General features: G+C 44.3%; 1 protein-coding gene across 1 annotated transcript; it reads left to right on the plus strand.

Annotated features, from left to right (window-relative positions):
* The first annotated feature begins 679 nt into the window (after positions 1-679).
* On the plus strand, positions 680-3232 carry LOC115084591 (C-C chemokine receptor type 3-like). The gene has a single exon (XM_029589657.1). The coding sequence runs from the start codon at positions 956-958 to the stop codon at positions 2012-2014; it is 1059 nt and encodes a 352-aa protein (XP_029445517.1). The 5' UTR covers positions 680-955; the 3' UTR covers positions 2015-3232.
* Positions 3233-15130: the final 11898 nt, after the last annotated feature.

Raw genomic sequence — 15130 nt, forward strand, 5'->3', positions numbered from 1 at the left:
TTTTGCTCTATGGCCAAGGCATTGTTTCAGATACACAGGGCCTGACTTACAAAAGAATATTTCCAAGAGGCACAAAATGTTTTTAAAAAATGAACTCTATGAACTTTTAGTAATTTATCCCTTTTCAGAATGAGATAGAAAAGAAGTTTCAGATTGACTCACACAAAACTAGAGTTTGCTCCCACAGCGAACAAGCAGATACTAGTTTGTAATCATCACTGGATGGAGCCTGCACTGCGTGTAACTGCAATGTTGTATTCTGGTGACAGGTCTATGCCCCTAATGATGTGTTTGACACTTGTTGTATCTGTCAATTTTACAGGTATGGATGGTATTGAAGAGCAGAGAAGCTACTGCATATCTAGTCAATGGACTATAAAAGGAGTACTATTCTCAGGTCAGCATTCAACAGCCAAATGACAATAACAGCGTTTCATTCAGAGATTGTGCAAAGAATAAAAAAGAATATATAATGGAGTGGTAACATCTGTATACAGTAAACCTCATCCTATGCAATCATGATCCAAAAGACTAACCAAACATCTAAATCTGACCAAGGAAAAAAATGCTTAAGTATCAGGCTGTCTTTTTTTTTTTTTTTTCAGAACAATCTGCTTGGATGGTTTATCTTTTCTGTTTCCCATTCTTCTCAACACCATCCATCAGCCTTTGCACCTCCCAACCATTTCCTGATTTTGCAACAAACCAAAGTCAGTCCAGAGGATGCCTGCTAATGATCAGATGAGGCTGTGGAATCCAGACCCTGCAGAGGTGTAAAGTTTCAGCACCAGGGAGAATGCGTCTCCCCTGCTGAGCCCACACTGACTGAGACAGATCTGAGAGTACTGATGCATTTATTTTCTCAACTATTTCTTTTTATTTGAAGAGAAAGAAAAAAAAGCAAAACAAATTCTGGACAGAAACTGGTGGGGCAGTTTCCCTCAACCTTCCTGACATGAGCAATCCTGAGAACTCTACGGCGGCAGCCATCGACATGACCACAGAGAATTATGGATATGAGGACGGAGAGCCGGTCTTTCTCTGCGAGACTCATGATACCATCCAGTTTGGGGCCTCCATCATTCCGATTTTCTACCACCTCGTGTTCATCTGCAGCATCCTGGGCAATGGCTTAATTTTGTTCATCCTGGTGAAATATGAAAAAATGAAAACGGTCACAAACCTCTTTATTCTGAATCTGGTGGTGTCTGACTTGCTGTTTGCCTTCTCGCTCCCCTTCTGGGCTACCTATTACTCCTCAGAATGGATCTTTGGGGATGGCATGTGTAAGCTCATGACTGTAGTGTACTATCTAGGCTTTTACAGCTGTATTCTGTTCCTCACCATGATGACTATGGATCGGTACCTGGCAGTGGTCCATGCCGTGTCTGCTGCAAGAACAAGAAGGATCTGCTATGCAACGGTGGCCAGCATCATAGTCTGGGCCATCAGCCTCCTAGCCACCATCCCCAAATTTTTCCTTTACGGGACAAGGAAAGATTTCAGAGAGGGCATTCTGTGTGAAGAAACTGGGTATGCAGCTGACAACATACAGACCTGGAAGCTGGTGGGATACTATCAGCAGCTGATACTGTTCTTTCTAATACCTCTTGCCATAATTCTGTATTGTTACTTACTGATAGTGGTTAAACTATTCAGAACAAAAATGCACGGGAAGTACAAGGCAGTGAAGCTCATCTTCATCATTGTGCTGGTTTTTTTCCTGTGCTGGACCCCTTACAACGTGGTGGTTTTTCTGAAAACAAGGCAAAAATCTCAGGTATCTGCCAGGGACAGCTGTAATAATGAGCTGGACTATGCGTTCTACATTTGTCGCAACATAGCTTACTTCCACTGCTGCATTAATCCCTTTTTCTACACTTTTGTTGGAACAAAATTCAGGAGGCACCTTTCAGTTTTACTTGGCAAATGGATGCCTTGTAGATCCAGTTATATCCTTTCAAGTTCCAGTGGCAAAACCAGTGAAAACTCTCCCCCAACCATATATGAATAGATTTACCAGCACACCTTCATTTCTTCGCCTCTTTTGCAGCGAGAAGCTTCGATCTTTGCTCAGCCCCTGTGGTTACAAACATGAGGTTTTTCTGCTTTGATTAGACTGTTACTCGGAGCGAGTCAAAACACTGTTCAACTAATGAAAGGCAGTTTCCAGATTTCACAAATTCAAAGTTCTTGAAAACCACCATTTCACAAGGAATGTAGAAAAAGGACAGGAGTTTATAGCAGATAAATGTAGTTGATTTCATACTGCTGAGATTTTTTTTTTTTTGCCTTCTCTGCAAAATGTACAATATTTTAAACTCTGAGAATTTCACAGGTACATAGTGAGCTAGTTTAATTGCTTCAGAATTAACAAATGCAGTATCTCGAGTATAGAAAGCTTGCTGAAGAACTGAGTCCTAACTGTTATAAGTAAACTGAAATATGCTGTTAAGAATGATTTGCATACAACATCTGTCTTTGTACACCGGTGACTTCTGCTGCGGTAGAGTGATTCTCGGGATGCCCTTAAATACTCAGAATTCCTGAGGGCTATGGTTTCTTACTTGCTAAGAACATATCAAGAAATCTGCTTCATTTGCAAAGAGATTCTTTAATGTGAACCTTTCTATGGAAGATCCACATATACTTTACTCTCTCAGACTTCTTAACGCTTTATCAAAGGTTAGGCTGGAAGGATAGTTCTTGTTTCTGAGAAGTCTACCTATTAACCTTTGTGAGGTTCTCAGTTTCAAATCTCACTATAAATTATCCCCTTTCATCCTTCCTGCATAGTAAAATGAATATCAAGTGTAATTTAATATGAATAATATTATGTATCTGTCAATGCCGCACTCTCAGGATATGACAGGTCTATGTAAACACATTGGGGCAGATTTTAAAAGAAGTGCGTGCGGCCTATATGTGCGCGCTACCCGACGCGTGCACATATAGGCCCAATTTTATTAACATGTGCACGCAGGTGCACAATTGTGGCTTCCTCCGTACCCTTCCCCCTAGCCTGACCTTCCAATCCCTTCCCCTAACCTTTCCCCCCCCCCTAGCCCTACTCTAACCCCCCTCCCCCCGATCTTTATTTTATCTTTTGCGCGCGCCGGCCGATTGCTGGCACACGATCTCTGACATAGAGGCAAATGGCCATTGTGCCAGGAGCCGCTGACCCTGCCCCCGGACCGCCCATGCCCTGCCCACGCCCCGCCCCTTTTTTCAAGCCCCGGGTCTTACACGCGTCCCGGGGCTTTACGCGCGCCGTCGGGCCTTTTGAAAATAGGCCTGGTGCGCATAACCCACCTACGCTCGTAAATCCTCCTGGATTTACGCGCGTAGGTCTTTGAAAATCTGCCCCATAATGGGTATCAGCAGCGGGACTGGAATTTTGGGGAAGGATAAATGGTGTCTTGTAAAATGCTGAGAAAGGACAGATTAGAAAATGAGTGCTAGAAGAGTACAAGGGGACATTGATCTTTATCCCAAAGACAGCGTCAATGATGATTTTCTGCCTGGTCATGCCAGGTTTCCGACATGGAAGCTTTTTGACCTTGCTTCCTTTTTCCCATTAGGAAAAAAATGTAGAAGATGGAGACCACTGCTAGCAGCGACCTTGTACTTTTTTTTTCTTTTTTTAAATAATGACCACTAGATAGTGCTGTAACTAGATCATGGCACACCATAGCTTTAACCAAAAATAAACTGTGTACTAGTTACAGAGCTAACATAACACCCAAAAAACTCCAAACAGATTTTAAACAAATTTTGTAAGACCCTCTATTCACGAGAAGACATATTATGTGTTCAACTCGTTTCTCATAGGGGTCACTATTGCTTTTAATCATTCAAATATTCAATTTTTGTTATCTTTTTCAAAGTTTTTTTTAAAAGTTCCCCAACCAATTTTTTGGCAATCAAAATGCAACGGGTACTTATCCGCGCTAAAAAGGTCCCAGGTAACCCGACATGGCCATGTTTCGCTGTATTTCCGGGCTGAAGTGCAGCCTGCTAGAAAAAATTGACCGGCACAGAATAAAGACGCCGTAAGAAGAAGTTTTTTACAAGTCTACAAGCATCTGAATCGGTTTCCTTCTTTTCCCCTGAAGCAGGACAGCGGTCCGAAACATGGCCATGTCGGGTTACCTGGGACCTTTTCAGCGCGGATAAGTACCCGTTGCATTTTGATTGCCAAAAAATTGGTTGAGGAACTTTTAAAAAAAACTTTGAAAAAGATAACAAAAATTGAATATTTGAATGATTAAAAGCAATAGTGACCCCTATGAGAAACGAGTTGAACACATAATATGTCTTCTCGTGAATAGAGGGTCTTACAAAATTTGTTTAAAATCTGTTTGGCGTTTTTTGGGTGTTATGTTAGCTCTGTAACTAGTACACAGTTTATTTTTGGTTGTTGACAGTGGTGTGTACTAGAATACACCAGTTGGTGTGGGTGGGTTTTGTTGTGTGATTGACACCATAGCTTTAGCCAATCGGAGAACAGTCTTTCCACTAACATGCACATGTTGTACATTTAAAAAAGGTCCATGTTCTGACTGGCCTCAGCTCTGGTTGTGTTAAACGTTTTGGTTTGTTTTTTTTTGCTGTGGTTTTAAAGAGCAAGCTGCATTCTGTTTTTCCAAAGTAATACTTGCGCTTCAGTTTCATGAACAAGTTGGCTGCTTTCCAATTTGTTAAACAGGAGCTTTCAGCAGTAAGAATAGGATCAGCAGATTAGAAAATCTGATTGTGGGACACAAATGTTACGTGGTAACCTTACATGACTAATGCTGTCATTTGAATGTTCATTTCTGAGAATTAAACCAAAAGCTCCCTAAAACGGGACCCAAAAGCAGCCTGATCTCAGAAGAAACTAGTTATTGCTGGTACAGTTAGAAGGTGTTGCAGACTAACTTCATTGGCGATGCCCTGCTTATCTTGAGTTTGCCTTTGTACATATAAAATAACACATCTAATCAGCCTTAAGATGGGGATCAGGTGATGGAAAGAGGGAGCTTGCTTGCTTTTCTATTAAAAAGCATTGGCATCAAGGAATAGTTAAAAAAGGGAGACAACACAGCAGTGGTAAGGTGTTCAACAAAAATAAATACATTTAAAAAGGAAGAAAAACCTCTGTAACTAGAAAGAGGTAACAGTTCTAAAGTATTTTGTTTTTCGCGTGTGTGCTTTCTTCTTATCTCTTTAATGTACTTTGCTACACATTTCTGTTCTATTTCTGAATGCTGTACAGTGTGTTCAGTCTGCTGCTTTGCCTCTTGTGACTTTGTAAATGAGAACATACTCGTTAATTGTTGATTATGAATTGTCAATTTTAAGAGAAAGGCCATTTTAGCTTTGCAATCACAGCTGGCATGCCACACATTTACATATATTTGATACATTCCGTAGCTCCTGCAACATTCTGAAACTAGCAAGTATATTTAAAGCTGTTATTCATTTTGCTGTTCTGGTTATGCTTCTGCAGAGAAAAATATGGTTACTTGAAAGCATTCTTTTTAGTCTCCTATCATAGTATGGCATAGCACTATAGCGACTCCCAGTTTTGCTTCTTGGAAAAAAAAATCATTTTTAAAATGTGTTAATCATGGTTCAATAAAAGCATTTTTAGACCTCCTCGTTTGTGTGCCAACACTGTTTTAATGCCCTTTGATTACCTGATAACATAAAAACAGCTCTGCAATAGAAGGGGACAGTCATAAAATGACTATGGTGGGGTGGTGGGGAGAAGGAGAGGAGTAGGGACTGTAGACACCAATATTCGTGAGTCATATATTCAGAATTTGAGTTGTGCAAGCTGACAGTCAGGGTGTGATGCCACAATGAATTGTACAATTTAAAGGCTGAAAAGAAAATCATATTCACCGCATACCCCACAAAACTTGAAAAAAAAAAAAGCAGCCCAAAAGGGCAAGTAACAATCCAATGTATACCAGATTCATCCCTCACAAGTCATTGTTCTTTGAACGTCTTTGGTTGCTTCGTTGCTAATCCCCTAAATACATGGGTACCAGGCTTTTTGAGGAAGCGTCACAAATGATACTAATCATTAAATAAAAATAAATACATAAATAGACATCCTCATAGTGACTGGTCTATTTGTGACCATGATTTCCATAAATAATATAATGCAAAGCATGATCCAATCAGATATTATAATATAGGATGTAATTTATAACTTTCCTGGGCTCAGGGGGATGCAGGAAGGAAAAGATTTCAACCACATAAAACATCTTATACTGTAGGGTCTACTGAGATTTCTCTCTTTCTGTGTCAGTCTCTTCAATTGCTTATGAATTACCTCCAACAAATCAACTTTTAGTTGCTTTGTATTGCAGCTCCTAGGTATAGTTTGGCTGGAGGCAAGAGCACAATGAATTCAATCATTTACTTCTTTAATACTGAATTCAAGAAACATTTTCCTACCATTTAGGACCAACTTAGTGCCTATTAGTAGGATAAAACCTTAGGATCTGAGCTATGAGCTGAAGAAGGGTGCTTCTTGGCCTTTTGGCTGATACTGAGAACCTGTAACTATGGAATGTTAAAATTATAATTCCTGCTAAAAGCTCAAGGAAGGAAAGCATGCGGTGGCATGGCTTCAGGAATGCTTTCCAACATAGATTTGTGGAAGGGATGTGTGTGTGTGTGTGTGTGTGTGTGTGCGTGCGTGCGTGCATGTGCAGGGGGTGCGTGGGTAGGTGAGGATGGTGTTTTAGGGAGCGTAGAAGATGAAGGGTGTAGAAGTGGGTGCTTGTAAGAACATGGATGGGTGTGGGGGAGTATGTCAGTGTTTGGGTAGAGGCTAAGGGTTGGGATTGTGGGGGAGGGTAGTGTGTGTACAGTGTTAAGGAGTGTGTAGTTTCTGGGGTTATGGGTGTGGGTAGAGGTAGAGGTGTGGTCATGAGGGTGTGCAGGAGGTGTGTGTTGAAACCTGTGTGCATGTTAGGTGTGTTGGGGGATTGTTTGCAAGGGGGTTTTGGGGTTAGGAGGGGTTTTGAGGATAAGGGAATATGTGTGATGGTATAGATGTGGTGTGTGTGTGTTAAGAGTGGGGGGTGTGAGGGGATAGATGCAAGTGATGGTATGGGCATGTGTTTGGATGGGTAGAGGTTTGTGGAGGGTTATGTGTCTAAGGATTGCATATAAAGGGTTGTGAGGTGTACTTGGGAGTGTGGCTGAATGTGTGTAGATGGGGTATAGTTGTGGGGCTGTGAGAAGGTGTGGACATGGGGATGTGTGTGTGTATGTGTGGGTGTGGGTGTTCACGTTTTGTGTTTGTGTAAGTGGAGGAATTGAGAAGTATGGAAGAAGGTGGCTTGAAAGCTGCTTTTTGGCACTACGGTTCACCAGCTGCAGCAGTTATTTTTTTTCTCTCAGGGGTGTGGGGGCGTGCGGGGATGCTAGGGAAGGTGTGTGATGTGTGTGTATGAACAGCGTGGGTAAGTGTCAGTAGGTGTATGTGGGGGTGTTGGGGTGTATGTGTGGGTGTAGGAATGTACAGAGTGTGTATGTGGCGTGGGCGGACATGTGTGTACTTTGGAAGTGTAGGAGAGGTACCTTTTGGTTCTAACCTTTGCCAGCTGCTGCAGTTTTTCTCCCCCTTTCTCTGACTGCCTGTGTTGCTCTGTGCCAAAGTGCTAGAAGATGGAGTAGGAAGGGGGAGTAGAATGGAGTGCTGGTCAACATTATGCAGCCTTTAATTCAGGGGTGGGTAGAAAGTGCCTCCATGCCAGCGATCTCTGATGGGATCCAGTGGAGCCAGTGGTGGATAAGAAGACACAAAGCCAGGGGCTTCTGCCTTTAACACCATGGCAGCATTTTCAGCATTTTATGAGCCATGGGAAGTGAGAAAGTTCTTCTCGGATGAAATAAAGTGATAAACCCTGAAGCAGGTGGCAGCAGTCACTGAAACGTGAGCTCATGTCGGGTGATTTGAATCTGGTGTTTTGAAATAGGCAACTGGGTGGTGTATTTTTGTGGGAGCTTATGAGGTTTGCTTCAAGATAAGTAAACAGTTCGTTTTAAATGGGTTTTAGTAAACAAAGTTCAGCTAAAATTTTCTATAGTAATTAGAGAGGTTTTCCCCAGTGAACCGGCAGATGAGTGATAATTGGTTGTCCATCGCTGATACCATTTGGGGCCCGTTGTGTGGCGAGCGGCGGTGGATATAAAATTTGGTCTACACCATTTTTCTGATGCCGTGTTCATGATAAATAGTAGTTTGAATGAAGAGATAAAACTAGGTGTCAGTAGAAGTTTTTGGACCTCTTTTTTGTGCACAAGAATTAATGTACAGAGGTCTCTGCTTTGGTATTATAGAAAGCATTGCACTTTGTGCATGATCTAGGCCACTGAGCTATGGGTCATCTCTGAGTCTGTGAGTCCCCGGCTTGTTGGGCATCAGCAGGTTAACATATAGGTCCTCCTCGGTTATAATACTGTCAATGTCCCATCAAATCCCCAAAATGTCTCATCCAAATATTCAAAGAGGTTTGCTAGCCATGACAACAAGTCAAGTTGCTCTGGCTTTGAAGCACCAGAAGGTGAAGGAGGTCGATGATGTAGCAGAGAAACCACAGCATACTTTGTTTTAGGTGCAGGATTGCTGGCTCTGTTTGCTTATCATACAATGTTTGTCTCTTGAAGGTATGGTGCAACAATAGAACCAGTAAAGCACCGATTAGAAAACCAATATCATGGAACTCCATATCAAATGTGCCCCACTCCCTTGGTCTGGACTATGAATTACCCCTACGCTTGGGGTGGGGATTACCACATGAGAAATTATATTTAGTAATATGACTTATCTTCAGGTTCATAGCCTGAGTGGGGGATGACACAGGGTCCTGGTACCCTGACACCACAATTCTGTGCCCTTCCCAAACAACCTCTCACTTGTGGCACCACAGACCAGATAAAATAATTACACTGGAATAAAAAAAGTTATTAACCTTTTTACTATTATTGTGTAGGTAGACAGTCAATCCAACCAGAACATTACATGGGAAAAGTACAGTAGTGAAGTATAATATAAACCTGCAGCTTTCTTACTTTAAATCAAGCAATGCAAAAATAACACTGGATATGGCCTATTAGCCAGGGCAACCAGCATACTCATATGGATATTTATAAAAAATAAGCACAGAAGATTTTGCAACAGCAGCAGTTCCTAGAACTCATGGCTGTGGTGATTGAGTGGCTCAGTGCCGGCCTGAATGCAACAGAGGCTTCAGATGCTTATTCACCTTCTGCCACGGCCGCATCACCTCCATCAGTACCTGCATCACCTACTCTCAAGTTACTAGCCCCACCCAGTATGCTGGGAATCCAAAGCAGTGCTGAGGGTTCTTGAACCAATATTTCATGGACTTCTCTCTCCAGACAGCACTGTTTCCTAATGACTCTGTGAAGACCACCTTCATGCTCTCTCTGTTGGATGGGAAGGCCTCGGCCTGGGCCTCCCCTTGTGGGAGCAAGCAGACCGCAAACTCTCAGAATCCTTGGATGACCTTATCAACTTAGCCAGGAGAACTGACTGTCTCCTCCAGAAATGAGCCAGAGAGCTCTGTCCCCCATGGAGACTAATTGTTCTAGCTTCCTGATTTCATCGGCCCCGTTCTCCATCTCCGGTGGGAGTAGCAGCTCAGAATTGCCCCAAGGAAGTGATGCAGCTCAGCCAGAGACTCCAGATGAGGCTCTGCCTTTACTGTGCTGGGAGCAGGAACAGGTTTGCCCACTGCCCAGTGAAATCGGGGAAACTACCAAGCCTAGGATCAGGAGGGGAGGTGATCCTAGTCTTCTAGACTCTGTCTCCTCAACTGACTCTCTTGGTGACCATTTCTGTGAATAACCAGGAGTTTACCACCCAGGCCTTGGTCAACTCTGCCTCCAGGAGAAACTTCATAATGAAAGGCCTCATCAACCACTTGCAACTCCCTACTACTCCCAGGAAGACACCATTGGTCTTTTCCTCTATCCACGGACATCTGCCAGCCTTTTGGATTACCTGTGCTACAGTGCCCTTGACCATACGCACTAGCCTTCTGCAGGTGGAGAGCTTGGTCTTCCACATTATTGACAAGACAATATACCTCATAGTACTGGGCTTCCAATGACTACTACCCCACTCTCCATAGTTTGACTGGACATCCTTCCAACTGTCCAGCAGGAGCTCTTACTGCCACAACTCCTGCCTGCAACAAGTGGAACCACATCCGCATTTGCCCTTGGCAACCACGCTAGTGGGGCTTCCCTCACAGTACTCAGACTACACTGATGTCTTCTCCAAAAAGGAGGCAGAGACTCTGCCCTCTCACAGAGTTTATGATTGTGCCATCGACTTGCTACCCAACTCCAAATCCCCTTGTGGCAGAGTGTATCTGGAGACCAAAACAATGACAGATTACATCAAGGAAAACCTCAATGGGGTTTCATCCAGCCCTCCACCTCCTCGACTAAAGCTGGCTTCTTCTTCATTTCCAAGAAAAATGACTCCTTACACCGTGTATTGACTACAGAGGACTAAATGCAATTACGAAGAAAGACCAGTACCCTTTACCACTCATTGCGGAGTTATTTGACCATCTCCAAGGATCAAGGGTGTTCACTAACTGGACCTCTGGGGCACCTACAATTTAATTCAGATTTGGCCCAGAAACAAGTGGAAGATGGCATTCAATACACGGGATGGCCACTATGAGTACCTGGTAATGCCATATGGTTTATCTAATGCGCCCACAGTATTTCAGAAAATCATGAATACGATTTTCAGAGACCTCCTCTACATTTGTGTCATTGCATATCTCAATGGCATTCTTATCTTCTTGAAGGACCTCAACTCTTATTGCCAAGATGTATGTCAAATCTGCTTCACTTTTTTGAAGGAGTTAATAAACATGTGGATAAAGGTGAACCGGTAGATATAGTATACTTGGATTTTCAGAAGGCGTTTGACAAAGTTCCTCATGAGAGGCTTCTAGGAAAAGTAAAAAGTCATGGGATAGGTGGCGATGTCCTTTCGTGGATTGCAAACTGGCTAAAAGACAGGAAACAGAGAGTAGGATTAAATGGGCAATTTTCTCAGTGGAAGGGAGTGGACAGTGGAGTGCCTCAGGGATCTGTATTGGGACCCTTACTGTTCAATATATTTATAAATGATCTGGAAAGAAATACGACGAGTGAGATAATCAAATTTGCAGATGACACAAAATTGTGCAGAGTAGTTAAATCACAAGCAGATTGTGATAAATTGCAGGAAGACCTTGTGAGACTGGAAAATTGGGCATCCAAATGGCAGATGAAATTTAATGTGGAAAAGTGCAAGGTGATGCATATAGGGAAAAATAACCCATGCTATAATTACACGATGTTGGGTTCCATATTAGGTGCTACAACCCAAGAAAGAGATCTAGGTGTCATAGTGGATAACACATTGAAATCGTCGGTTCAGTGTGCTGCGGCAGTCAAAAAAGCAAACAGAATGTTGGGAATTATTAGAAAAGGAATGATGAATAAAACGGAAAATGTCATAATGCCTCTGTATCGCTCCATGGTGAGACCGCACCTTGAATACTGTGTACAATTCTGGTCGCCGCATCTCAAAAAAGATATAATTGCGATGGAGAAGGTACAGAGAAGGGCTACCAAAATGATAAGGGGAATGGAACAACTCCCCTATGAGGAAAGACTAAAGAGATTAGGACTTTTCAGCTTGGAGAAGAGACGACTGAGGGGGGATATGATAGAGGTGTTTAAAATCATGAGAGGTCTAGAACGGGTAGATGTGAATCGGTTATTTACTCTTTCAGATAGTAGAAGGACTAGGGGACACTCCATGAAGTTAGCATGGGGCACATTTAAAACTAATCGGAGAAAGTTCTTTTTTACTCAACGCACAATTAAACTCTGGAATTTGTTGCCAGAGAATGTGGTTCGTGCAGGTAGTATAGCTGTGTTTAAAAAAGGATTGGATAAGTTCTTGGAGGAGAAGTCCATTACCTGCTATTAGGTTCACTTAGAGAATAGCCACTGCCATTAGCAATGGTTACATGGAATAGACTTAGTTTTTGGGTACTTGCCAGGTTCTTATGGCCTGGATTGGCCACTGTTGGAAACAGGATGCTGGGCTTGATGGACCCTTGGTCTGACCCAGTATGGCATTTTCTTATGTTCTTATGTTCTTATGTAAATACTCCAGACGCTGCGAGACACCAAACTATATGCAAAGTTAGAGAAGTGCCTTTGTAAAAAGGAATGTCTTCCCTGCCTAGGGTATATTATACCCAGCCAGGGCTGCCACATGGATCCAGACAAGGTCAAGAGTATCTAAGATTGCCTGCAATTGATGGGTCTACATGCCCTGCAAAGATTCTTAGGCTTTGCCAACTATTACCGGCATTTTATTCCCAACTACTCTAAGATTGCGGCTCCCCTGATTGTGCTCTTCTGCAAGGGGGCTAACACGTTGGTCACTGGAAGCCATCACCGCCTTCCAAGAATTGAAGGATGCCTTTCTACAAAAACCCTGCCTCCACCATCCTGATTCCACTCACCCCTTCATTGTTGAAGTAGATGCCTCCGTCCTGGGAGTAGGGGCAGTTTTGTGTCAGCACTCAGATAAGGGAGTTCCCCATCCATGCTCCTTTTCATTAAAATTTTTCCCTGTGGAGCATAATTATGGGATCAATGACAGAAAACTGCTGGTCATTAAGCTCACACTTGAGGAATGGGATCACTGGCTTGAAAGAGCTCAGCATCACATTACCATTTACACCAATCACAAAAACTTGGAACACCTCCATCATGCACAATATTTGAATGCTTGTCAGGCCTGCTGGTCTTTGTTTTTTGCATGCTTTGATTTTGAACTAAGATACCAACTATCCAGCAAAAACATTAGATCAGATGCCCTTTCCCAGTCCTTCCTGGTAGAAGATGCTCTGGAACCTCTCAAGCATATTATAGATCCAGCCCGGATCCTCCTGACCACCTCCATGACTGTCCCATCAGGGAAGACGGTTGTCCCATGCAAACTCAGAGAAAAGGTTCTAAAATGGTCACACAAATCATGTGTTGCAGGTCACCCTGGATGGGCCCGAACTCTCACTACGATCCATCAATACTACTGGTGGCCCCAGATGTGAATCAATGTCCAGGCATATGTGGTCTCATGCCCCACCTACAAACAGCAGAAACCCTTGTTGGGATAATCCCAGGGGCTGTTACAGCCATTGCCAGCCCCCAGGGAACCCTGGACCCACTTTTCCACTGATTTTGTAGTGGACCTCCCCCTCTCTAATGGCTGCACAAGCATTTAGATTTTTATTAAACGTTTCTCATGGCTCCTGGGGGGCTGGCTTCCTGGACTACCCATGGCTCCGAAGCTGGTTTCCCTATTCATGCACCACATCTTTCACCTGCATGGCCTGCCCAAGCACATTGTCTCTGACCGAGGGGCTCAATTCACAGTCAAATTTTGGTGCTCCCTCTGTAAAAAAGTTAACATATCCTTTGATTACACAACAGCGTATCACCCCAAACAAATAGGCAGTCCAAGTGGACCAACCGCACTCTGAGTTTCCTCTGAGCTTATGCTAACGATCAACAGGATAACTGGGCATCAATCCTACTGTGGGTGGAGTTCTCCCACAACTCCCACATCTGTACCACTACAGGATTGTCACCATTCCAAATTGTTTATGGGAAACAACCATTACGACCACTATCCATTCCATTGGTCTTTCCTTCACCTGTGACCCAGCTAACCATCCGAGAGCTTCAAGAAATCTGGGTACACAGCATGCTACAGAGAGCAGCCAAAAGGGCCAAGAAGGCTATGGATAGGCCTCACAGTTGAAGCCAGGGGACAAAGTATGGCTCAGTACCCATCACATCAGGCTCCGGAGGACCTCCATGCAGCTTGCTCCTCAATTCATCAGGCCATTCCCAATCCTATGCCAGCTTGGTCCAGTACCTTACCAGCTATGTTTAGCAGGGGTAGAGCAGTAGGGTAATGGTGGGCTGTTGTTGCAGTCTTGGGCGTACCCCGATCCTTCCTCCTACCTCAGGGACGATCTGAGCCGCTGCGGTGTCTCTGTGGCCTGTTTGGGTCTACCTGGCTCCTGCCCGTGGCGCTTCCTCCTCGAGGGAGATGCCGCTGGTGCACTGTAGCTGGCCCTGCCCCCTAAGCACGCGCGCAGGGGTTCAGCATTTAAAGGGGCCAGCGCGGGAAACTTACCACCGCCCCGGGGATGCCGTCAGATGCTCTCAGGGTTTTAAACCCTGCAACTAGCTCCATTCCTTGCCTTGCAACAAGGTTGACTCCTTGGAGTGTGCTAGTTGCTGATTTTGTCTTGCTCTCCCTCCTGACTTCGGCTCGTCCTCTGGTTCCTGACTTCGGCTCGTCCTCTGGTCCCTGACTTCAGCTCGTCCACTGGCTTCTGACTTCAGCTCGTCCACTGGCTTCTGACTTCGGCTCATCCTCTGGTTCCTGACTTCGGCTCGTCCATTGGCTTCTGACTTCGGCTCATCCTCTGGCTCCTGACTTTGACTTGTCTCCTTGTGTTCTGCTCACTGCCTGCCTCAACCTTGGTTCGTCTTCAGTCTCTGCTGTCAGCTGCCTGCCCTGAATACTGGTTTGTTCCTTCTTTCTGCTCTTTGTCATCTGGACTGGTCCGTCCAGGAGGCCTCACCTAAGTCCAAGCAGCTCGGGTCCTCACGAGCTCCTCCTGGGGGGACCTCGGGCTTCCAGTGGTGAAGTTCCGGTTGGCCTTCTGGTTCCAGCTTCTCCTCTTCTCTGTACTTCTGGACTTCTCTTTGGATACTCGCCCTCAGGAGACCGTACGTAAGTCCAAGCGGCCCGGATCCTCAAGGGCTTCTCCCGGAGGGATCTCGGGCTTCCAGTGGTGAAGATTCGGCTGGCCTCCCGGCTACAACCTCCACGGTGGGCCTTCCCACGGTGCGCTATTATCAGTTCTAGCCGGCTCAAGGGTCCACGAATCCAACAGTTTGCAAGGCCATGGACCTGGTAGACCTTGCCGGCCTCCAGGCCATTCTGGGATTGGCTCAGCGGCTACAACAGCAACAACATTGCTTAGATGTTCTG

The sequence above is a fragment of the Rhinatrema bivittatum genome, chromosome 2 (genome assembly GCF_901001135.1).
Source record: "Rhinatrema bivittatum chromosome 2, aRhiBiv1.1, whole genome shotgun sequence".
NCBI classification, from domain to species: Eukaryota; Metazoa; Chordata; class Amphibia; order Gymnophiona; family Rhinatrematidae; genus Rhinatrema; species Rhinatrema bivittatum.

Coding starts and splice junctions, on each gene's coding strand:
- LOC115084591 (XM_029589657.1), top strand. CDS start 956: ATGAGCAATCCTGAGAACTCTACGGCGGCAGCCATCGACATGACCACA.